The sequence below is a fragment of the Poecile atricapillus genome, chromosome 16 (genome assembly GCF_030490865.1).
Source record: "Poecile atricapillus isolate bPoeAtr1 chromosome 16, bPoeAtr1.hap1, whole genome shotgun sequence".
NCBI lineage: Eukaryota > Metazoa > Chordata > Aves > Passeriformes > Paridae > Poecile > Poecile atricapillus.
Genome location: NC_081264.1, coordinates 61410 through 84301, shown reverse-complemented (window position 1 = coordinate 84301; position 22892 = coordinate 61410). Strand labels below are relative to the sequence as shown.

Genomic DNA, 22892 nt, shown 5'->3' with positions numbered 1-22892 from the left:
CACACTGTGCCACTGGGAGTGGGAAGCCAGCTCAGCCCTCACCAGCTACACGAGCTGGTGGATGTAGTGCATGTCCTTGCTCAACTCCCAGCGATGGCATCTGGTGGCTCAGTGTTGTCAGCCCAAGCTGTCTTCAGGCTGAGGTTTGCCTGAGCTCGCTTTGGAATTCCCTGTGCCACGTGGCTGGGCTTCGGCATGAGGAGTGACAGATGGGCACAGCTCCTTCTCCAGGAGCAGGGGTGACTCAGTCTATGGGATAGGCGGTATCAGGGGGACACAGCCCCTCGCTGCCTGCCTGGGCCCTGCTCACCTGGGCATCTCTCCACAGGCTCAGGCGGGATGTGCCCGACAGGTGTAACACGCACTTCGATGCAGTGGCCCAGATCCGGGGAGAGGCTTTCTTCTTCAAAGGTGAGTGCCAGGGGTCTGTGCCTGTGTCACCCTGTGGTGGCTTCGGTGTGCTAGCACCAGAGGCAGCGCAGTGTGGGACGGGCTTGAGTGGGTGGCGAGGATGAGCTGGCTGGGGTTTGTGGGCTACTCCATGCAGTTTTTACTCTGATCTGTCACACTGGACTACTCAGGTGAAGAACTAAAATCTGATAGTTGTGCTACCGAAGTCAAAATCAAGGTCAAAACAAGGATGAGCAGAGCAACAACAACGCTCCATTGCTTTCTTCCTGGATACTTCCAGCCTCCCTTTCCTCCCATGCTTCACCTTCCCTAATGCTGCTTGCCATGCATCTCTCAAAAAGAGTGTGTACACAATTGGGGACCATCTGGTTTTGTACCATTAACCACTTGCTGGCAGTGTGTTCCCGAGGTGCCCAGCTTTTGACGAGGATCCATTGGTGCCTTCTCAGCTGAGCAGAGTCTCTGTAGGCTGGACTCTCTGGGCTTGCTTTCTCAGCTTTCCAAGATGTAAAAATTCCCATGGGCATTTCTTTGCATCTCTGACCACCATTTGGCCACCCCAAAGCCATCCACAGGGAGGCAGAAGTGTTTGTCCCAGGGATGAGCAGCAGCATCCCAGCATCTGGGTATCACAGTTTGAGCCTTGGGTCACAGGCAAGAACAGCAAAAGAGCTCCAGAGAATTTGGTGTTGCCTGTGCCCTGAGGGAAGCACAATATGAAGACTGTTCCACAACATTGTTTGTTCAGATGCCAGCTCCAAAAAGCCACAGTGAAGAAGGGAAACTCAGAGACATGAACTGGTGTCAGGATAAATGGCAGTCTGTCTCTCGGAGGGGAAAAATTGATGAAGTAAAGAGAAATCCATCTCAGTGTCTATTTTTGGATATATTTATTTCAGGCCAAAAAGTAGATGTAAAGAGCACAGGATCAGTGGATGCCAGCTGCATGTCTGCCTCCAGACCCCAGCACTTTCCTTGCAGCCCCCATTGTTGCCCCCTGAACCATCCTGTGCATCAAGGAGGAGGGATGTCACCTCTGGGGCAGGATTTAAATGAGCTCTAGTGCTGAGCTTTGTCCCTCAATGGGCATTTTGTTCTGAGCTGGTCCTGCTGGTTCCCTAGATGGAAACAAGCCACTGGGGCTGGAGCTCCCCAGACTGCACAGGCTTGCTGTTTTGGAGGCAACGGTGGGTTTTTTGCTCTTTGGAATCACCGCTTGCTTCGATGTAGGTGCCTCACTACAGACTCCTGAAGTTTTTAATGTCTTTGGCGTGTGTGTGTGCAAGGTGTGTGCAGCAGTCTTGCCAAAGGCAGCCAAAGTCTGGACAGCATGGAACACAGCTGGGATCAAAATTACCTGTAACTAAAGAAAGCAGTTGCTTCAACCCATCAACCACATCGTGGTGCAGCAGGACCCCACACTTGGCTTTCATCGTGTTCAGTTTGCCAGCTCAGAGGAGGGTTTAAATTGAGCTTTTAAAAAAAATACAGGGTTGGGATTTTGTTTTTTCAATTATTTCTGCATGCTAATGACAGCAGTTCTCCTGCTGGCTTTGGATCCCTGGATCTGGCTTTGGCTGATGATCATCCACACAAGAGCAGCATTTCGGTGAGCAGGCTGGGCCATGGCAAAACATGAACCCAGGCAGACTGGGGCCATTACGTTCACAATTCCTTGCTACCCAAGTGCTTTATTTTCTTTCGTTTTCCTGATAGCTTACAAAAACCCAACCAAAGTAACCAACAGCTCAGGCTATTCCAGACTGGGGGTAGATTTAAGGTTTCCCTACTGCAGCTGCTCACCTGCTGAGCCCATCACTTGCAAATGGATGAAATGTCAAAAGTACTGAGGCTTCCCTTTGTGTGTCTGACAAGTCCAGGGCACTTCAAAGTTCAGATACTGATCTGCTGAAGAAGGAGTTTAGTTGAGCTGTATTTCTTTCTAAAAAAGTGAACATCTGACCTCGTCTAGTGCCTTGCTAATTACAGATGCAGAGATCATATTTAGTTAATTATGTATGTTTGCATTGATGTAAAATGGCCACCAAATTTGAATCCCTGGGGGTTTTTTATATTCTTAAAAAGAATCTGTAATTGTGTCAATTCCTACCGTACTGACATACGAATGTATTATTCATTTATGTTTTAGTAAGATAGAGCAAATACGCAAACTGGAGCTGAAGAACAAGAATATGATAAAAATCCTTATAATTAGAATAAAACTCCCTCTCTGCAGATGTTAAAGTGCTAGAGTTTTGAGTCCTGCATTGTTAGGCTACGATCCAATTTCCATAAAATTTTAAAAGCTGGTGTCACAATCTTCTGGCTCTGGAGAAAGAGCTGAGCGTGTGGGGAATACAAATCTGAAGATGCATCTTTGGTTTCTATTGCTTATCTCCCCTCAGAAATTCATGCAAGAACAGATGCAAATAATGCACAGTAATTTCTAACAGGCAATAACCACTACCAGACAGCTGAGAGTTGCCTCTTAAACATCTTGCTCTGGCTCACGTCAATCTGTGGAGCTCTCTGGAGAAAACACAGCATGAAATGTGCTGCAAAAAGGGCTGAGAATCCCAGAGCCAACACAGAGCTTGGTTTGGAGTTGCCCCTGCAAACCATTAAGACTCCTCAGGAAATCCCATATAAGGCTCTTTTAGCAGGAAAAAGTTTGTCATCCTTCACACAAAGGATAAATCGGTTCCCTTTTACATGATCCAAAATATTTCAGAAATCCCCAAAATACTCTTTCCTGGTTGGGGCAGTGCTGCTGCACGTGTTGAAGTGTGTTTGCAGGCACCACCAATACATTCATCCTGGAAGCTCCACAGGACTGCAGTCTCTGCTTAGTATGCTGCACCTCTAGATGCTACCAAAGTCCTTAACTGTGCCTTCTTCCCCACCTTGACCCTTCCAGATCTATTCAGATGGTTTCCTCCTCCTCCTCCTCCTCCTCCTCCTTTATTTTCTCACTCCCTTTCTTCATTACAAAACAACCCCTCTGGTATTTCTCTTTCATTGTAACATCCTAGACATTTCCAAACTTGATAGCAGCTGGACATCCTGTGTGCAGGAAGCTGTGGCTGCTCCAGGAGAGGAGGAACGAGGATGTTTTTTCTTACACTCTTGCTTAAGGCTGTTGGCACCTGGTCCAACCAGCTCACAGGAGGTCCTGTGCAGAGAGGGAGGGAAGAGATGAAAGGCTCCTCTATCCTTCCCTGGCTCAGCAGCACAGCCTCACGCTGTGGCCAGGAGTATAACAACTCCAGTGCAGTGTGCAGAGGATTATTTTAATCTGAAAAAAAAAAAAACAAAAAGGGGGCGGGGGGGGGGAGGATTTCTTCTAATGACTGCCAGAAATAGGAAGCAGTCACAGCTGCTGCTGGAAAGCAGGGTGGCTCTAAATCATGTCTCTCATCTCACACACTTTGCTTCATGCTGCCGCTGCCCACCTGACACTCACCTCCCAGCAGAGAGGAGTTGAGTGTGGTTCAGTAATATCCAGTCTGTCCCTCCAGGCAAGTACTTCTGGAGACTGACTCGCAATAAGCACTTGGTGTCCCTCCAGCCGGCTCAGATTCACCGTTTCTGGCGGGGTTTACCGCTCAATCTGGACAGCCTGGACGCAGTCTATGAGAGAATCAGCGACCACAAAATTGTCTTCTTCAAAGGTGAGAGCAAACATGGTGCTGGAGGTATAGAATGTGGTGCTAGGCAGGAGACACTGGTGCCACATATTAAGCACCTGGAGGGCCAGTCTGAAATCTGTTGTCCATGAGCAAGACTAGGAGAAACAAGCTGGCAGGGAGGGCAAGCAAAAGAAAATGGTCTTGTTCCCCAGAAAATGAGGGAAATGTCATTGAATATAAAGTTTGGCCAAATCTAACTAAAATCTGAGCTTTTCAAGAATGAAACACAAGCAGAAACCACTACACACACTCACAGGTGATGTGTTCCTCCTCTGACCTTTTCTCTTTTTAGTATTTGTTTCTGAGAAAAGAAAGAGTCAGAGAGGAAATAAAAATGAAAATGAAGACCTTCAGTTTTAATAATTATATTTTTGTTACTGTATTTTTTTCTTAAAATAAGTGGTATCATTATCTTTTTTTTTTTTAATCCAAAAAGCTTGCAAGCTTTTATTTCAGAAGAGCTGGAGGAACAGTTTAACTCTTGGTTTCTATGCAAATGTCTGAGCTCCCCACAGACCATCCACTCGTGCTGGTTAGATGCCACCCATGCACTCAATGTCACCCAAGATTCTGGCAAGCGCTGACTCCTTTTTCATCAAGGTTGTGCACTTGAAGTGCTAAACACATCCCAGCCCTCCATTTTTGCTGTTTGGAAATTGCTTTTTGTCTCCAGACCGTTCTGCTTGAAACATGGTGCAATTATCAGTTTCAGAAGTGCTGAACCAAGCACTTCTGGAAGCAATAATTTGGTTTCAGTTCCCCCAACCAGGTCACAGAGATGGCTCATGTGCCACACAAGCCCCTACAATTGCAGAAGGCCTTTCCAAGTGCATCCAAAGCCCTGCTGGACTGCTGACACACTGAGTCCTGCAGAGCCACACCAAGCCCTGCATCTTCCTATGGAACAGCATATGGAGGGCTACACTTGTGGACTACACTTGGCTTCTCAGGAGCCAGATAGACTGCAGAAAGTGCCCAGTTTGTCCTCAAGAGCTGCCTGTAACTTTGTTTCTTTAGATACCAGGCAGAAATCCAAGGGGCAGAAAACCAAATGCCCCCATCAAATACATAAAAGTGGCAGCTGTACTGATTCTGTCAGTGAGTTCATGTCCTGGTACAGTCATGCTTTCTGCAGCAAACCGGGGCCATGTCCATGGACAGCCTGACACAAAAGAGCAGCTATTCAAAGCCAGAGGTTCCCTCATGGGCTGACCCCTTCCTACTCTCATCCTTAAATCCCCAGAGCTCAGCCTCGAGGCTTTGTCACCACAGTAGATAACAGAACATTAGCTCAGCTCCTCTGTGGGGAAATACTGGTTTAGGCTGTGAAACAAACATGATTTTATTCTGTGCTTGTTTTCTTTCCACAGGAGACAGATACTGGGTCTTCAAAGACAACAACGTGGAGGAAGGATACCCGCGGCCAGTTTCGGACTTTGGCCTGCCCCTGGGAGGAATCGATGCTGCTTTCTCCTGGGCTCACAATGACAAGACTTATTTCTTTAAGGACAATCTCTACTGGCGCTACGATGACCAGGAGCGGAGGATGGATCCCGGGTATCCTTTGGTGGCCGTGCTGTGGAAGGGGATACCCAGCCCTTTAGATGACGCCATGAGGTGGTCAGATGGTGAGTCCACATAGCAGTTTAAAAAAAATCACAGCAAAGAAAATCAGTGCACTATTGAGCTGTAACTCCTTCTACCCTGCCTGCCAACACAAATGCTGAGGCCCTGATGGGATGTTCCTGGTGACTGGAAGCTGAAGAGAGAAAGGTATGACTCCAGCCAGAGCTCCCCACACTGCTCACTAGAAGAAACAGTCAAAAAAAATATCATGGGGGCATAATTATATGTATATATAAATATATATATATATAATATGTATATGATTATAATTATTGCACTTTATTAAAAGAGCACAGTTGATGCTGGTTTGCAGTGATTTTTATCCTAGGATGGGCTGATTTGCTCCTCCCTGGTTTTGTTGTCATTGGATTTTTAGCTGGATATATGAGCTAAAACAGACAGAAAATACTTTCAAAGGTGTTTTCCCAGAGTTACAACTTCTTTTCTGAGGATGATATTTCTCAGTGGTTTCTTCCCCCTGAAAAAAACACAAAAATTTTGTCACAGGAGATATTTACAATCAGCTATTCACTCACAACAAAGTGGCACTTCCAGGGTTTATTTACTGGTGATCTAAAAGTGTAATAGTAATCATTGAACCAGGCCGAGGGGAAGGCCACTTCCAGAGACTTCTCAACCTGAATTTCCAAAGCTATTGAGAGTGACATTCCTATAGATAGGAGTCCTCCTGTGGGTGGGGCCTGCTTAGAGAATTCACAACCTCCCAGTTCAGAGCAGAAAATGTACCCGAGGGCAGAAGGTTCCCAGGGCCCTGTCAAGCTTAGGTTATTTTTCTGAGCCCAAGGTCAGCAGCATACACCCCAGCTCACTAATGGATAGTGGAGTCTCCAGCTTTGCCATGCCCTATTATGAGAAGGAAAGCTGTGTATGGTGTGTCTAGCTGTGGCTTCACAGGGCCTTGACCCTACACACCCACAGTACCAGGAGCTACATCTGCTCTAGGGCTCAGCACAGAAGAGGTGGCATCTCACCCTCCACCTCCAACTGCTGGTGGCTGATGTGAGAGATCCTGGCCAGGCACTGCACCTTCTGGAGCAGCCCTCCTGCAGCAACAGGGGATATTGACAACAAGCAGTGATATCTCATGTGCTTCCACGTTTGGGGTTCAGCTGGGGTGGGAACGCTCCTCTGCTACTCCAAGTGCTCTTCCTCTGGGACAGCACCCACCGCACTCACCTTGTGTTTGGGTTTTGGTCTCTTTGCAGGTGCAAGTTACTTCTTCAAGGGCAAGGAGTACTGGAAGGTGCTGGACAGTGAACTGGAGGTGCAGCCCGGGTACCCACAGTCCATCGCCAGGGACTGGCTGGTATGCAGTACCATGCAGGCCGATGCCCCCGAGGCAGCCGGGAGCAGCAGGACTGGGGCGCGCTCCAGGCCAGGGCAGCACGACGAGAGCCGCTCGAAGAACGGCTACGAGGTTTGCTCCTGCACCTCGGGCACGCCATCCCTGCACCCGCATCCCATGCCCAAACTGACAGCCAGCCTCGTGCTGGCCGTGTGGACAGCAGCGCTGATCTGTGCAGCCCTCTGACAGCTCATCTCACCGCCAGGACAACACCATGGTGCTCCAGGATACAGCTCCGTAATTGCTGACTGTTGCAAGCAGAAAAAAGAACATTCCTAGGAACATGCCAGTGAAGGGTTTGAATTCTCCATGAGAAATGAACAGTGATTTTGGTTCGGGGTTTTCTTTCTTTTTAATTTTAGTTTAAAGGTCTAATAACAGAGTTGCATTCTGCACCTTCTTATTTCCCCATCCAGTTAAAGATGAGAGCAGTGTCATGTTGAATTTAGAAACGCTCCGTAGATGTGTGTTGCTCTGGATGTTTAAACACAGCAAACAAGGGAGAGGAGACCTCCTGGGATGGAGTGGGGACAGAAGAGATGCTGCTGAGGTAGACAGCAACAGAAAGGCAGCTTGCAGGAGGTAGCAGTTATGTGCTGACACAATGTACGCATCCCATTGGATGTACCAGGTAGAAGAAACTGTGACTCCACTAAGATTAATGGCAAAATGATCATTATTTTACTGTCAAGACTGCTGTAGTCACTGGTGTCTGAGTAACCTGTATCAGTTTCTGTGGGTCAGAAACACCTTTGCCTTTCAGAAGGCACTGCAGCTTATCTTTGTATAAGAGTCATTGTAATTTAACGATTTCTCTAATAAACCTTGGCCGCCTACATGAGATCTCCCAGTCCTGTGCCAGATCAAGCCTGTCACCTGCAGCAAGGTACTGAGGCTCTGAGGCTCTTAGCAGCCTCACCTCTAGATCACGAGCAGCGCCGCCAAATGAGATGCAGTTACGACCACTGCCCCAGAATAATCTGTGAACACAAACTCCTGGTTTTAGAATTCCTGTGTTGGGTTGGCTTATGTTTTGGGAGGAATCAGGATGTGTTGCATTTGTATGTTATGCCATACCTACCTGGTTTTGCTGCAGAGGATGGGCTGGAGCAGGGAAGATGCTGCACGGTCAGCTCAAACTCCTTTTGATGCCTCTGACCGAAGTTTGGAGTGGCAGAAGCCAAGGTCGAGTGCTACGTTAGGATGCTTCTGTTTGGGTTTATTCCTCGCTGTGGTATGATTTGGGCATCTGAGAGTCCTTGAAAATGGTGAGTAAGAACTGGGATGAGATGTCAAAGAAGTCTGCTGCTGTCAAGGGGTGTTACATGGGCAGAGGCTGCTGAGACACACTCTTCTTCTCTGCCCTGCTTCTGCAAAGCTCCTGCACAAATGTCTTGCTGCCCTGCTGGGGCCAGCTTCCCCGGGAGACATGGCAGCAGACAGTGTCACCATGGGACCCAAGGCTGCTCCAGTGGCCCTGGTGCCAGGGATACATAAAGCCTTCTGTGGCACAGCAGGCAAGGCAGAAAAAGTGCAGTTGCATCCTGACAGAAAAAGAGGGTTACCTTGGCTTTCCTTCTGCCGTTTCCATTTTTAAATAGTCCCAAGCAATCACAGGTTACAGCTGTTTTCAGCACAATCTGATTTTATGGGTCATAAGTCAATGAAACATGCCATTAAACCATTAAATAGGCTTTAAAAACATTCAAGCAAAAAAATCTCGGGCATAGCAGCTCCCTCTGCTGAGTAAAGCTGCTTCAGTTGTTCAGAGCAGCTCCCCATCCCACCTCTGCCAGCCAGGCCAAGCAGAGGCTGCTGGGGCTGTGGGAGATGTGACATTCTTTTGACTGATTCTCCTTGCATTTATTTCTCTTTAGTCACGAAGACATGGAGTTTAGTCCTTTAGTCTAAACGTCAGCACATTACAGACTCCTCTCGGAGCTGAAGCCAGGTAGAGGAAGACACCCTCTCTCCAATCCTGGAGTACTTGTTTGTTCGTCTGTGTAGATTGGAAGAAATTAAATTCCCGGGGAATTGCAGAACTACTGTAGCATTGTTGCATAAGCTATTGCATGAACAGTTGAGAGAATGAAGAAAAAATAGTGTAAAATTTACAGTGTAGCCATAAGAGCGTGCCTCAGACTCGGGCTTTTCACAACTGGTCAATTAAAGCCAAAAAACTACTTTAATTCTTTCATTTTGCTGTTGCAATAACACAAAGAAGAAGAAGGAGAATAAAAAAGCTACCATTTAAATGTAAAATAAAGCTCTTTAAAACTTTGTTTTTCAAATGAAGCTTTTCCAATGTGGGAATCACACATCATGAGCTGTTACATTATTGATGGACCCCTGCACACTGGATGACTCTTTCACCTTAGCAGGAAAAATGAGAATTAAAACAATGCTAGCAGTAAAATGCAGCAGAAAAACTGTTGAGAAACTTCTTTCTATTCAGTTTGTAAATTATTTTCTGTATGTTTTGGTCATGTTAACCAAACATATTTGGCAAGTCCTTTGATTTGTTTTTTGCTTTAGTGGGTTTGCATTTCATCCTCTGTTCAGTTTGAACTTTATTAAGGCCAGGAGGATTTCTTTATCACTGGTAGACGAATGCCTTTTTTCCATTTCAGTTTCTGTGTTGAGTAGTGAATTTGGATGAGATTTCTTTGACAGGAGTATTTAGGTGTTTGAATACATGGGGAATAAAGTAAAATTTGATGCACTGTTGCTGTCAAGTCCTTTATTCCTGGCCTTTCTGACAGTAAGGATTAAAACCTGTACTTATTAATTAGTGTGCAGGAAAATACATGGCACTTGTGTTTTCTTTTGACAGGACTTACGTCGATCTGGTCAAGCTGACAGAGTTCTTCAGCACCCTCAGCTCTGTGCTGGAATACCGTGCTGCTGTTGTTGTCGAGGCTATTAGGGAGAAGGGGCGTTTCACGGTCAACGACAGCATCCTCTCCAGCAGGAAGCTGCTGCTGCTGCTGCTGCACAAGTGGAGCCTTGTCAGCAAAGACCTGCAGCTGCAGGAGGACCTGCAGGCCCTGGCTCAGAAGAACCAAAACAAAGAATTGCTCAGTAAGTGCTAAAATACTTCAAATAAGGCATCTTTTGTTGCAGGTGTTACAGACCAACAGTAGAAGTGAGGCAAACTTCTTTGGAAATAGGACTAATACCTTCTGTCAGACTGGTGTTGCTTGAGGGACAAAGAAAGGAAATGGAAAGGCGTTTTTCAGATCTTCCTTTCCTAATCCTAAAATGATTTCTAACCTTTCTAACCTTAGCACAATTCCAAAGCTTCAGAGAAACACGGTTTGGAAAGGGAAAGAGCTCTAAAATGAAACTTAGTTGCAAATGCCATATCAGGCTTTGAAAAGTGGTATTCTTTAATGAAATCTTAAAAGAAAAAATGCCTGGAGGATTTTTGCGCAAAGGTTTGAGTCATTCTGAGTGTGGATGGGAGTCTGAAAACGATGTGTAAGTAAAAATAATAAATAAATAAAGCAAGTGAAAATTAAATAGTTGACTCTTCTTGTCATCAGTTTTGAAGAAAGGAAAAGTAGATCAGGACTTGTGTAACTTTGCTTGTTCTCTCTGTGAACAAAAAGTGCAAGGAACTTGGGCATGGGAGATCTTAAAACTTTAACACCGGTTTCCTGCAGCAACAATTGCTCTTGGTGCACATTAAAGCTTCTGTAGGTTTGTTTAAATGTTCTGTATCAGTTAAGAAAGCATCATGTATTTAAGGGATACTGTAAAAGCTTTAGCTTTTCTAAATTTTTTCTCACCCTTCAAAATTCCTCAGAAAGATATGAAGAGAGTTTTTGGAACTTACTGTCTCGTGTGGGTTGTGTGCTCCCGGCTTCAGGAGCTTCTCTCATCGCCAGGCTGGGTGATCCAGTTTGGAATAGGGCTCCAGCCTGGAGCGCCTGGGAGCTCCTGGAGCCCCTTGGAACAGCTCAGGCTCCGGGAGGCTGCCAAAGGAGGCTGGTGCTTGCAAATGTAACAGCTGAATCGAGGCAGGAGAGCACCTTACTTGCACGGTTCTGTAACAGGAAAATCCTTTGTGGTATCTGACGTTTATTTTGCTGGTGGTATTCTTCTTACAGAAAATACTGGGGACAAGAACAAACCTCAAGCCTCATCTCATGCGCATCATCACGCTCAGAAAAAGAACGAGGTGGCAGATGACACTGCTGCAGACGTGGAAGTGTCTGAGCTGGAGAAATGCAGAGAACATCTGAATTCTGTACTTGCCCATTGGGACAATGTTTTCCCAGCACCAGCCTCCACACAAGGAGGGGAGACCCTCAGAGCCGGTGAACCTGGGGCTGAGGCGGTGGCTGTCACCTGTGCTCCCACTCATGTCACAAAGTGGCTGCTGAGGTCCCTGGCTGGGCAGAGCCTCCTCAGGGAGCAGGACGTGTCACCAGCGCTGAGGTGGCTGCGGAACCGCGTCCTACCGCACCTGGCAGCCACGCAGGAGATGCTCAGGGATGAGACACCGAGGAACAACCTCTTCAAGCTTTACAGCAGGCTCTGCCAGGCCAGCAGCACCTCAGCTGGGCTCTCCAGGGAGCTCGGGGTGCTCAGCTCCATCACGCGCCAGCTTATGGAGTGTTAGAGATACGTATTCTATTATTGGCTTTTCACAAAAATTGAAGTGAATGTTAATAAGGTTAGAAAACTTTGTTCTATAAATATAGTTCCTTCTATTTCTGTTATTGATGAAACTTAGAAATAGTGGTATAATACCTATATATGTTAAGCTGTGGCCTGGTATTAAAATAAAAAACTGCTTTGGTTTATGTAGCCCAGAGACTGAAAAGATAGTCAGAAACCCCCCTGAATTCTTAGATTATCTTATCCAGATGAAGACAGTGGTGACCAGTGCTCCAAGGGAGGAATTTATTGAACCTCTGTTATCAGGGACTGTAAGACTCAATGGAGCCAAGAAGATTGATCTATTGGGGAGGGGGCGAGTTGAAGCTAAACAAAAGAACATCTAAAACTTAAGAAGAATGTTTGAGAGTTTATGAATATGTAATAGGGTTCTGTTTTTAAGGGACAATCCTTTGCTGGTAAGGTGTGCTGTCTTGGCTGAATGCTGAGGCACCTGGCCATATTTGTACATTTTACTTTATTTCTATCTCCTAGTTGTCTTTCTATGAAACTTTTTAAATTTTATATAAAAAATATGTGAACCCCGTGTTTCATATGGAGGAACAGGGCCTGTCCAGCACCTTCCACGAGCTTGTGAAATCCCTGTGCCTGTCAGCAACAATGGAAGAGGATGCAGACTAGACAGGTGACTCGTTCTTGTCACTCAGGTTATGAGGCCGTGGTGGGAGGAACTAGGAAATTCCAGGGCTTTTTGAATCCATTTAACTGGTTTTCCCATATCCAGCAAGGCTCATGGCTTCCCAAGGTAGAAGCTGTGTCTTTAGTGGGATGGGAACAGGGATGGGCAGCACAGAACACGGTCACACTGTGAGGTTTTCTGCCACTACAACACTCACACTCCCTCTAAGAAACTTCAGTTTCAAGGGCTAAAATGGAACAAAAGGTATAAAAAAAATATAATTCCAAGAGGGAGGATAGTCTGCAAAAAACAAATCCATGAGGGCCTGGCTGCTGATCCCTATTGCTGGTCAAGGATAGCATCTGGCAAATCAAATTTCCAACTGTTTTATTTAACAGGAAACCAGTTTGTTCCTTCTTGTGAGTAGGATCATTGGCCTTGAATGGGCAAAGGCACTCCAGATTTTCCATCTAGGAAAAGAGTTAGGGAACCATTTTAAAACGTAGTCCTGGAGGTAAACAGCTTGACTTGGTATTACGGTGTGGAAATAGAAGAATATCTGTTCTGATTTTTCTCTCATATTTCTTCCACAGCTGTTTCTGTATTCCCAACTTCCATTTGCATCGGGGGACACGTGTCTTGGAGCACAGGAGCCGGACACCTTACTTACCCATGTCAGATTGATCTGCACTAGTGCAGGTTATGAATTACAGGGTGACTTGGGAACTCAAAAACAAGGAGAGGAAACAATTATGTCTCTTTGCAAAAAAAATTGGCTACGTCAGGGCATTAATTAGGGGAGCTAACACTTCAACATTCTGGGCTCTGCCATCATCACTGTGATCCATGAAAGCCTCCTGAGCTGTTCTCATACAGACCCAACTTGTTTGGTCAAAAAAAACATTATTTTATTACTGTGTGCAAACTCAGGGGGAAGATTTTATTCAGCATCTCTCACTGGGACATTAAAGCTCCAATTCCCTTTTCTTGAACAGTCTGAACACAGTATTACTGCTACTGTTTTTATTACAGGCATTTTTAACTTTTTGAAGAACCAGAAAATGTGTTTGTGCATGCATGTGTCATTAATATCCATCCTCACGCCAATATAGGATAGAAAAAAAAGGATGCAGAGCTTCCTCCAGTGGGGTGTAAGTGAGGAGCCAGAGGTTTGGTCATGATGATTTACTATTTCTTGAAGAGCCTGGTTGCTTTCATCATACCAAAACCTGTATGAATAGAAGCCTGAACTTGGAAATCGTGATGGTCTTCTTGGGTTTAAAAAACTTCAGTGGCTTTTAAAGACGTTTATATCAGACCTGATTTATTTTTATCACCCTTTCTTTTAATTAAAAAAATAATAAAAAATGCCCTGATCCATCATTGCTGCCGCAGTGTGTGACAAAAGCCCATCTTCCCTCCATTTGGAACAGGTGAGAGATGGAAATAAATCCCAAAAGATTTTCTGCTCGTTGATTATATGTGAGTTTTATTGGGAATTCCCTGTGAAATCTGATACATTGTTCTCGAATGTGGCCAAGAGGGTAGGTGAACATGCCAGCGCAGACCTGTAAATATGCAGTGCCAGAATGAGAGCCTTTGACATGTAAATCAGGATTTATTCAACCGACTCACAGCTGCGTGCTGTGCCCAGGTCCTTTGTACAAATACTGTACAGGGAAAAAACAGAACTGCACATTCCTTGTGATAGGTATTAATTTTTGAGGGGGTTAAATAAAAATGAGATTAAAATGAGGGAATGGCTACTACATGTAAATATTCTTGTCCTAAAGGAGCCATCGGCTCTGCACCAAGACTGGACTTAAAAATTATGTTTCTTTTAAAACCCGCAAGCCGTTTAGCGGCTCTGTTTTCTGTCATGTAGAATTCCTAGGGGCTGACATTAGGGAATCGGTGAGCCGAATCTGGCTCAGCCGCGTGCAGCCTCGCCGAGCTCAGTGCAGCCGAGTGCAGCCGAAGCGAGCCGAGCCGTCCCGAAGAGCGGAATCTAGACGAGTGTAGCCGGAAAGCGGCGCCATCTGCCGTTAATGGCCGATATTAGCCGAACAGCCGATAATGGTCGAGGTGTACGACAATAGCCGAGGTTACCCGAAGAGCCGAAAATAGCCGAGCGTATCCGGCAATGACCGAGGTCTACCGACAATAGCCGAGGTTACCCGAAGAGCCGAAAATAGCCGAGTGCGTCCGATAATTGCCGAGTTCAAACGAAGAGCCGAACCCGGCCGAGGTTACCCAACTGAGATGAGTTTGATCGAAAGGAACAACCGAGACGAGTTTAGCCGACTTTAGCCGAGTTTATTTGAACAGGTCCGAACGTAGCCGCGTTCAGCTGTACCAAGCCGAGCTCGGCCGAAATGAAAAACTTCTATTTCGAATGTGTAAAGCGACAAAGACTCTGTTGCATTTCAGCACACGAGAAAGAACAGCAGCAAAAGCTCCACGTGAAGTTAATTTATCCCCTTGGAATGGGCCAGCATCACAAAAGGCAGAGACGGGCACTGCCGCCATCCCTCCTTCCCTCCCTCCCTCCCGCTGCAGCTCTGGCCGGCAGCGCCGCCGTGGAGCCGGAGCGGAAGGAAGGAAGGTCTCCAAGCTCCCCGGCGAGTGCGGATGGTGAGCGCCGGTGCTGGCTGGGCACAGTCCCGGGGGAGTCGGGGGTTCCCGAGAAAGGCGCTGAGAACAAGGCCGGTAAAGGGCCCGGAGTGCTCTCGTGTGCCCCCGAGGGGCCCTGCAACTCTTCTTTGAGGTGGAATGTGCAAGCGGCTTATAGCCTAAGGGAGAGGGATTTCTCACAATAGACAAGGGGAATGGCCTTAGGATGAAGGAAGGCGGGTTTAGATTAAATATCAGGAAGAAATCCTTCTCTGTGAAGGTGCAGAGGCCCTGGCACAGGTTGCCCAGAGAAGCTGTGGATTTCTGGCACCTGCCCCACTTTCTTGTTGCAGCAGAGCTCCTTTTTGGGAGGGGGTCTAGTCCTAGAGGGGCTTCCAATAAAGCAGGGTGCTGCTGTCCAAGGCAGTTGGAGTTGTTCTGTGCCTTCTTTGGGGGTGAGGAGCAAAGGCTGAGGGGGACGGGGTGTTCTCTGCCTGCTTTGGGGGTGAGGAGCAAAGGCTGAGGGGGACGGGGTGGGCACTGGGGGGCTCCCATGTCCCTTGGGGCACGCCGAGGTCCCCGGCAGAGGGAGGCAGGCGCTGCGCTGGAGGAGCAAGGTGAGCGGGGAATGGGGAGGGCTCGTGCCGGGTACCCTTGCCCAGAGGGGACCCCGAGCTGCCAGGAAATTCCCTGCGAGGGCTGGATGCAGAATCCAAAAACCTGTGGAGCTGTTCTGGCTTTTACGGTAGGCATTGGCAAGGAACAGGAATGGATCTCTCTAAATTCCCTTGGAAAGAAACCCCCTCTCTGTGCACGCCGTCTTTAGGGTTTTGTTATGTCAGGAATGGCTTAGGGTTAAGAAAGTGGCTTTTGTTTTTCCACTTCTTACTTCCCTGTAAAAAGTGAGTGTATAAAACACATCTGTGCATCCATGAGGTACTAAAATGCACCGAGACAAATTTCTCTGCCTAAGTTCCATAGTGACGAGCGCGTTCTGCACTCGGGGTTCACCAGAGCTTTATATTTTTGTCATTCTGACCTGTCAGCTGAATGAATGGGTAGAGTTTCAAAGAGAAAGAAATGCAAATTTCAAAAAGCAGAACATTAGAAAGAGAAATATATACCTGTAAAAATAAATATAGGGGAGCTAGGTAGATATATATATATAGAGAGAGAGAGATAAAAAAGAAATAAATACAAGAAATCCATATCTAGACAAGTAGATTAATAATCAGTATGAAAACTATATGGATAGATGCAAATATAATAAATTTTAATATCTGTTATGCAACATATCCATGTGTATAAATATAGAATATCAGTATGATAGAAGTAAATATTAAAAATATTTAAAGGAAGGGACTTTTTCTTTATTATTTGGATAGAGGCATGACATTTAAATGAATAATATAGAAATGAAAATATACACATCTATACTAAAGAAATAAATATAAGGAGATAGATAGATAGATAGATAGATAGATAGATACATACATACATACATACATACATAGATACATAGATACATAGATAGATACATAGATAGATAGATAGCCATAAAATAGAAATCAATACAAGTAATCCAAATCTGGACAAGTAGATTAATAATCAGTATGAAAACTATATGGATAAATGGTAATATATTTTATATCTGTTAGGCATTACATCTGTGTGTATAAATATAGAAGATCAATATTATAGTAATAGACATTAAAAATATTTAAATGAGGGACTTTTTGTTTTTACTTGGTTAAAGGCATGGCATTTAAATGAATAATATAGAAATGAAAATATACACATCTATAATAAAGAAATGTATATAGGGAGATAGATAGATAGATAGATAGATATAGATATATACATAGCCATAAGAAAGAAATAAATACAAGTTATCTAAATCTAGAAAAGCAGGTTAATATTCAATGAAAAATATACAGATAGATGGTAATGTATTTTAATACATGTTATGCATTGTATCTATATGTATAAATAAAGAAATCAGTATGATAGAAATAGATATTAAAAATATTTAAATCAAGGGACTTTTTGTTTATTATTTGGTTAGAGGCATGGCATTTAAATGAATAATATAGAAATGAAAATATACACATCTATACTAAAGAAATAAATACAGGGAGATATATATATGTATATATATTTATATATATAGCCATAAAATAGAAATAAATACAAGTAATCCATATCTAGACAAGCAGATTAATATTCAGTATGAAAACTGATGGGGATGGGGGAGCAGGGGCCCAATGGCTATTCCCAGCCCCTGGTTCTGCCTGGGGGAGGTGAGGGGGCCTTTGGGCAGGTGCTGGGCTGAGACCCAGGGGGAGGGGGAAGGTACCTGTTGGGCTTGAGGCCTCAAGTGGCCCCAAAGTTGGGCTCCCATTAGGGTGGGTAGGACAACTCCTAGAGACATTGATGTGATGATGATAACTGATTTGTGGCCTTATCAACAGCCCTGGGCTGCAGTGAGAAGCAGGAGCAGCTTTTAGCCACCGGCAGTGGGAAGCTGAGGAGCTGGAACTGAGGAAGCAGAGCTGGAGGACACAAATATGGTAGGGTTTAGGGTGAAACTGTTGTGGGGCTGGGATAAGGAATATGGAGCCGGGATGCGAACTGCGTGGCTGGAGCTGAAATCAATGTAAGGGCTGGGATAGGGCCTTGCAGAGCTGTTCCTGCAGTAAGGATGGTCAGGTTGGGCTGGAATGTGGGTTCAAGAGCTAAGCTCACACCCCAGAGAGCTAGAGCTAAAACAGAAATCCTGCCTGGAGAGCCAGAAAGCAGCATGATGTGGCACTGCTGGGAAGATGTGGAGCCAGAAGCGCAGCACAAGAGCCGGCAGTCAAATAAAGCTTGTGGGACTGAAGCTGAAATCACTGGGGCCGGGGTGGGGACTGCAGTGCTGCAGCTGCAAACGCTGTTCTGAGGGGATAGTGACTGTAGATGTGGGAAGCAACCATAGAATGGTACACAATGGGATGGGCTGCAAATACAGTGAAGATTGATTTGGGGTTGGGATGGGGTTGGAGTGGCATTTCTTGGCCTGGAGGTGAAACCTCGGAGCTGGAACCAAAACAAAGACCCTTTTGTCTCAACCTGGAGCAGCTTCACCTAGCGGAGCAGGGGAAAAGGAAGCAGATGTGGAGCTGGAAGAAGAGAGCTGGCCGTGAAATAAAGCTTGTGGGTCAGTCAAGAGCTGAAATCACTGGGGCAGGAATATTGACTGTGGGGTGGGCTTAGAGGCCCTAGGGCCGGAGCTGAAATGTTGCAGAGCTGGAGCCAAGAGGAAGATCCTGCTCCTTGAACCTGGAGAGTTTTCAGCCAGCAGACTTGGAGAAACACACATCTGGAGCTGTGAAGAAGAGAGCTGGCTGTGAAATAAAGCTTGTGGGTTAAGAGCTGAAATCACTGGGCCAGGGAAGGGGTCACTAGGACTGGAACTATAATCACTGTGGGGCTGGGATAGAGACTGAGAGTGGGATTGACACTGCTGGGTGAGATAACTATGGTAGCATTCATATGCTGAAATCACTGGAGGTCAGTGATATTGATGTTGGGGCAGGGTCAAAGGGCTGAGGTCAAGGGCAAAAGCTCAGGAGTCAATGGTTAAAGTGAAAAGTCAGGGATTCAAACTTCAAGGGTCACATGTGAATGGTCAGGGTTCAAAGATCAAGAGTAAAGGGTCCAAGGTCCAATGTTACGGGTTAATTTTCCAAGGTTGTGTGGTCCAAGGTCAATTATCAGGGAATCAAACTTCAGAGAGCAGAAGAGTCAAAGGTCAAAATTCAGAGGTTAAGAGTAAAAGGTCAGTGGGAAGTTGCCAGGGAGTTGCAGGGAAGAGGAGTATTTCTAAACTTTATCCATATTTCCCTGTAATTCTGGGTGTTTGGATTTCCTTTGTGCTCGTCAGGATAAGCCATAAACGAGCCCCTGAACTCTGCATCGATGTGTCAAACACTTCCACAGAAAGGCACGTCAGCAGTGATTCTAGAGGAAAAATTAGAGGTGATGTCTTATGATCCATGGGGAATTACATTGGGAATTATGAAACTCAAACACATGGAATTGTGGAGGTGGAATTCCATTTTCAGCCTTGGGCACCTGGAGGAGGAGAGGTGTCCTCATCCATAGCAAGGAAAGCCTGGTGCCCCTGTGTGTCAGGTGCAGACAATGAGCTGTCCAGGGAATGAGCAACAAGTTCCTTCTGCCCCTGCCCTCACCCGTAGGATGGCAACAGCACAAACTGAACTGTGAGGATGATGAGGGCTCAGAGCAGCCCCAGGTGTGAGCAGTGAGGTTGATGAGGGGACAGAGCAGCCCCAGGTGTGAGCAGTGAGGTTGATGAGGGGACAGAGCAGCCCCAGGTGTGAGCAGTGAGGTTGATGAGGGGACAGAGCAGCCCCAGGTGTGAGCAGTGAGGTTGATGAGGGGACAGAGCAGCCCCAGGTGTGAGCAGTGAGGTTGATGAGGAGCGGGTGGGTCCTGCCCGGGGCTGTTTTAGGGGGAGGGTTTCCCTCAGTTCACTTGGGCACGGAGCAGCTGGAAGAGAGTCATTTATGGTGGGCTCCACGGGGGTATCTCATGGAACGATACCGGGAGCATCTCATAGGGTCTGGGAGAACAGCTGGATGCACTTGGACATGGAGCATTGTTTAAAGGAGGTGCCCAGGGACAAACCTTTGTGTCGCGAAGCAGCATCGGAGCAAGTAAGCCAGTGCGGGTTTGCAGGGGGGACTTTTCTCCTTTTCCTTTTTGATTTCCTCTTGCCGGGGAGCGACAGAGCCGTGCGGAGGCGAGGCGAGCTCTGCCGGGCCGGCAGGCGGGAGCCGCGGCGCGGAGCTGTGTCCGTCCGGCCGCTCCGCCCGCTCCGGGCGCGGGGCTCGGGCACCGCCGGGGCCCCTTCGGGCCGGTCCCGGTGCCGCTGGGCGGGCCGGGCTGTCCCGGGGCCGGGGCCGCCCCCGCCCGCCGGAGGAGCCGCTTTCCTGCCGGGAGCCGCGCTCCGTCCGGGGCCGGGAGCGCGGGGCCGCCCCCGGGTGCCGAGTGCCGCCGCTGCCGGGGCTCGCGTGGCTCCCCCGGTCCCCCCGCACCTGGAGCGGCGCCAGCCCGGGAGCGAGTCCCGGCGAGGGCCGCTGGGGGACACTTGTGGCTTATCAGCTTCAGAGTGCGCTGGCAAAAGCCGCTGCGAGGAGGGGAGGGGGAAAAGCCCGACCTTCCGGCCTTTTTGTCTGGGGGGCTTTGTCGGTTTCGCTCTTTAGCCGAGCCGCGCCTTTAAATAACGATGTGGCGCCTTCTAGAAACTGTGTCCAATACCTTTTGCACCTTCACGTGAGGGCTTCGAGCTCAGGTTTTTCCATTGCCGAGTTAACTGCAGCTCCAAGCTGGCAGCGTCCCGTGCATCTGGTGTGCATGAATCTGTTTGTGATGTTCATTTCCTCTGGATGCAGAGTTGGGCTTGTTGGGCAGACCGTGTTTCTCACACCTCGGAGCTTGTTTAAGGCTTGTACACGATTTTCTGGAGACGCGGGCTGGGGGAGAACTTTGTCTTGCTGCTGTACTAGGGAATGGAATGCAGGGGGTCCCCGCAATATCCCCGTGGAAGCTGGAATGTCTGAGGAAATGGATGTGACAATTCTCGGGGCTGAACCTGGCTCCCAGAGCTCCGCAGCGTAGGACGCGAGAGAGCAGGGCTGAGGGACAGCGGGGTAGGAGCGGCGAGGTGCTTCGTGCTCTGGGTTTGGTGTCGCTGATGTTTCCAGAGCCAGAGCAGGTTGATTTGGTTCTGGTGCACTGGAACGGGATCCAAACCTTAGAAAGGTTTGAGACAAACTGGGAGGAAATGTTTTAAAATGAATGTGTTTCTTAATAGAAAGCAGGTTTCAGTCCGTTTTTAAATTGATTTTAAAGGAGGTTTTTTTTTGTTGTGGAGGAAAGACCAGTAGAGTTTAGAAGGGTTTTTATATTTGTTTTGAAAAATTATTTTAGTATTGTTAGTTGAAGTGTTAGGATGAGTTGTGTTTTAGTGTTGAATCTTTTTGAGGGGGTTCAGATTTTTTCTAGGTTAAGATTTTTTTCCCTTGGTAGGTGGAGGTACTGTGATTTTATTGATGATATTTGTGGGAACTTGATGCTGTTTGTTTTTGGCTATTTTATTTTTACGAATTGGATTTTTGCAGTTGGACTGGAAGAATTCACTTTATTTCAAAACATACTACTGTAATGATGTAAAGGTTTCCATATTAACTCCTCAGTGTCTTAGATTTTTTTTCTCATTTAGGTTTTCCAGAATTTATGGATAATTTAGCAATCAAGCAGGGATGGCACCCAGTTCTTGAAAAGATGGCTGTGGAAAAACCTGTGTCTAACAACACGTACCTGACAGAGGGCAACAATTTTGCTGTTATTACAGGGCCAAATACAAGTGGCAAAACAACATTGGCATGCATCTTCTGGAGGAGAGGAGTTTCTGGTGGGCTCCCAGTGGCATCTCATGGAGTGACGGTGAGAGCATCTCATAGGGTCTGGGGGAGCACCTGGATGCACTTGGACCCGGAGCACCGCTTAAAGGAGGTGGTGAGGGACAAAGCTTTTTGCCAGGAAGCAGCACCTGAACAGCTGAGCCGGTGTGGATTTGCAGGGGTGATCTTTCTCCTTTTCGCTTTTGATTTCACTTTGGCAGTCCCTCCCCGGTGCCCTCAATCTGTCACAAGAATTCCAAGAAAAAAAAAGGCTGAGCAAACAGTGAAAAGAAGGGGTATAGGTAAGGTGGAGTTCAGGTGTACCCCACCCCAAACCCTAAACAGCAGCCCTAACAGCGCTCCCGTTTCCCTGAGACAGCTGCAGGCTGGAACCCTAAAGCAGGAGAGTTCCAGAACCCCCGAGAGGTGCAGGCAGTTCTCTGGTGCTAGGGCCAGCCAGGAGATAGTGGGGGGACGATCCGTAGGGTTGGGGAAACAGGGGGTTTCCCGCCCCACCCCACCCTGGGCTCTCGGTCCCTCCGCAGCCGGGGATTGCTCCCACCCCTCCTCGAGGCGGCGGTTGGCAGGGCTTCGTGCCTAGCCTCCGCAAAGAGTTCGGCTCTGTCAGCCTCTGCCCTGTCTCAGGGCCAAACTTAGGTAGGGTAGGGAGCAACTGTGGATTGCCTGGTCCGGGCTAATGGACATCTCTTGGGGCCTATGGATAAGGAGCATCCCCGGTTGCAAGCGTAGGGTTCTAACTAAGTTTGTAGGGTTCAGTGCGGGAGCTTGGCAGTGACACAGAGAGGTTGAGGGAGGGCTTCAGAGGTCGAGGACTGGAGACAATCAGTGAAAATAAAAGGGGTACAGGTTTCGATATAAGGTAGAGTACAGGACTATTCAAACCCTAAACAGCAGCCCTAACAGCGCTCCCATTTCCCTGAGACAGCTGCAGGCAGGAACCCTAAAGCAGCAGAGTGCCAGAACCCCTGGTACTGCAGACAGTACCCCTGGTGCTAGGGTCAGCCAGGAGATAGTGGGGGGACGATCCGTAGGGTTGGGGAAACAGGGGGTTTCCCGCCCCGCCCCACCCTGGGCTCTCGGTCCCTCCGCAGCCGGGGATTGCTCCCACCCCTCCTCGAGGCGGCGGTTGGCAGGGCTTCGTGCCTAGCCTCCGCAAAGAGTTCGGCTCTGTCAGCCTCTGCCCTGTCTCAGGGCCAAACTTAGGTAGGGTAGGGAGCAACTGTGGATTGCCTGGTCCGGGCTAATGGACATCTCTTGGGGCCTATGGATAAGGAGCATCCCCGGTTGCAAGCGTAGGGTTCTAACTAAGTTTGTAGGGTTCAGTGGGGGAGCTTGGAAGTGACACAGAGAGGTTGAGGGAGGGCTTCAGAGGTCGAGGACTGGAGACAAAC

General features: G+C 47.4%; 1 protein-coding gene across 1 annotated transcript in view; it reads left to right on the top strand.

Moving 5' to 3' along the window:
* Window positions 1-7932, top strand: part of MMP17 (matrix metallopeptidase 17) — a 37297-nt gene extending 29365 nt beyond the window's left edge. Inside the window, exons 7-10 of the mRNA XM_058851586.1 lie at window positions 329-411; window positions 3930-4082; window positions 5471-5728; window positions 6953-7932. Coding sequence (XP_058707569.1) covers window positions 329-411; window positions 3930-4082; window positions 5471-5728; window positions 6953-7278 — 820 coding nt within the window. The 3' untranslated portion in view covers window positions 7279-7932. The remainder of the gene's footprint in view (window positions 1-328; window positions 412-3929; window positions 4083-5470; window positions 5729-6952) is intronic.
* The last annotated feature ends 14960 nt before the right edge of the window (window positions 7933-22892 follow it).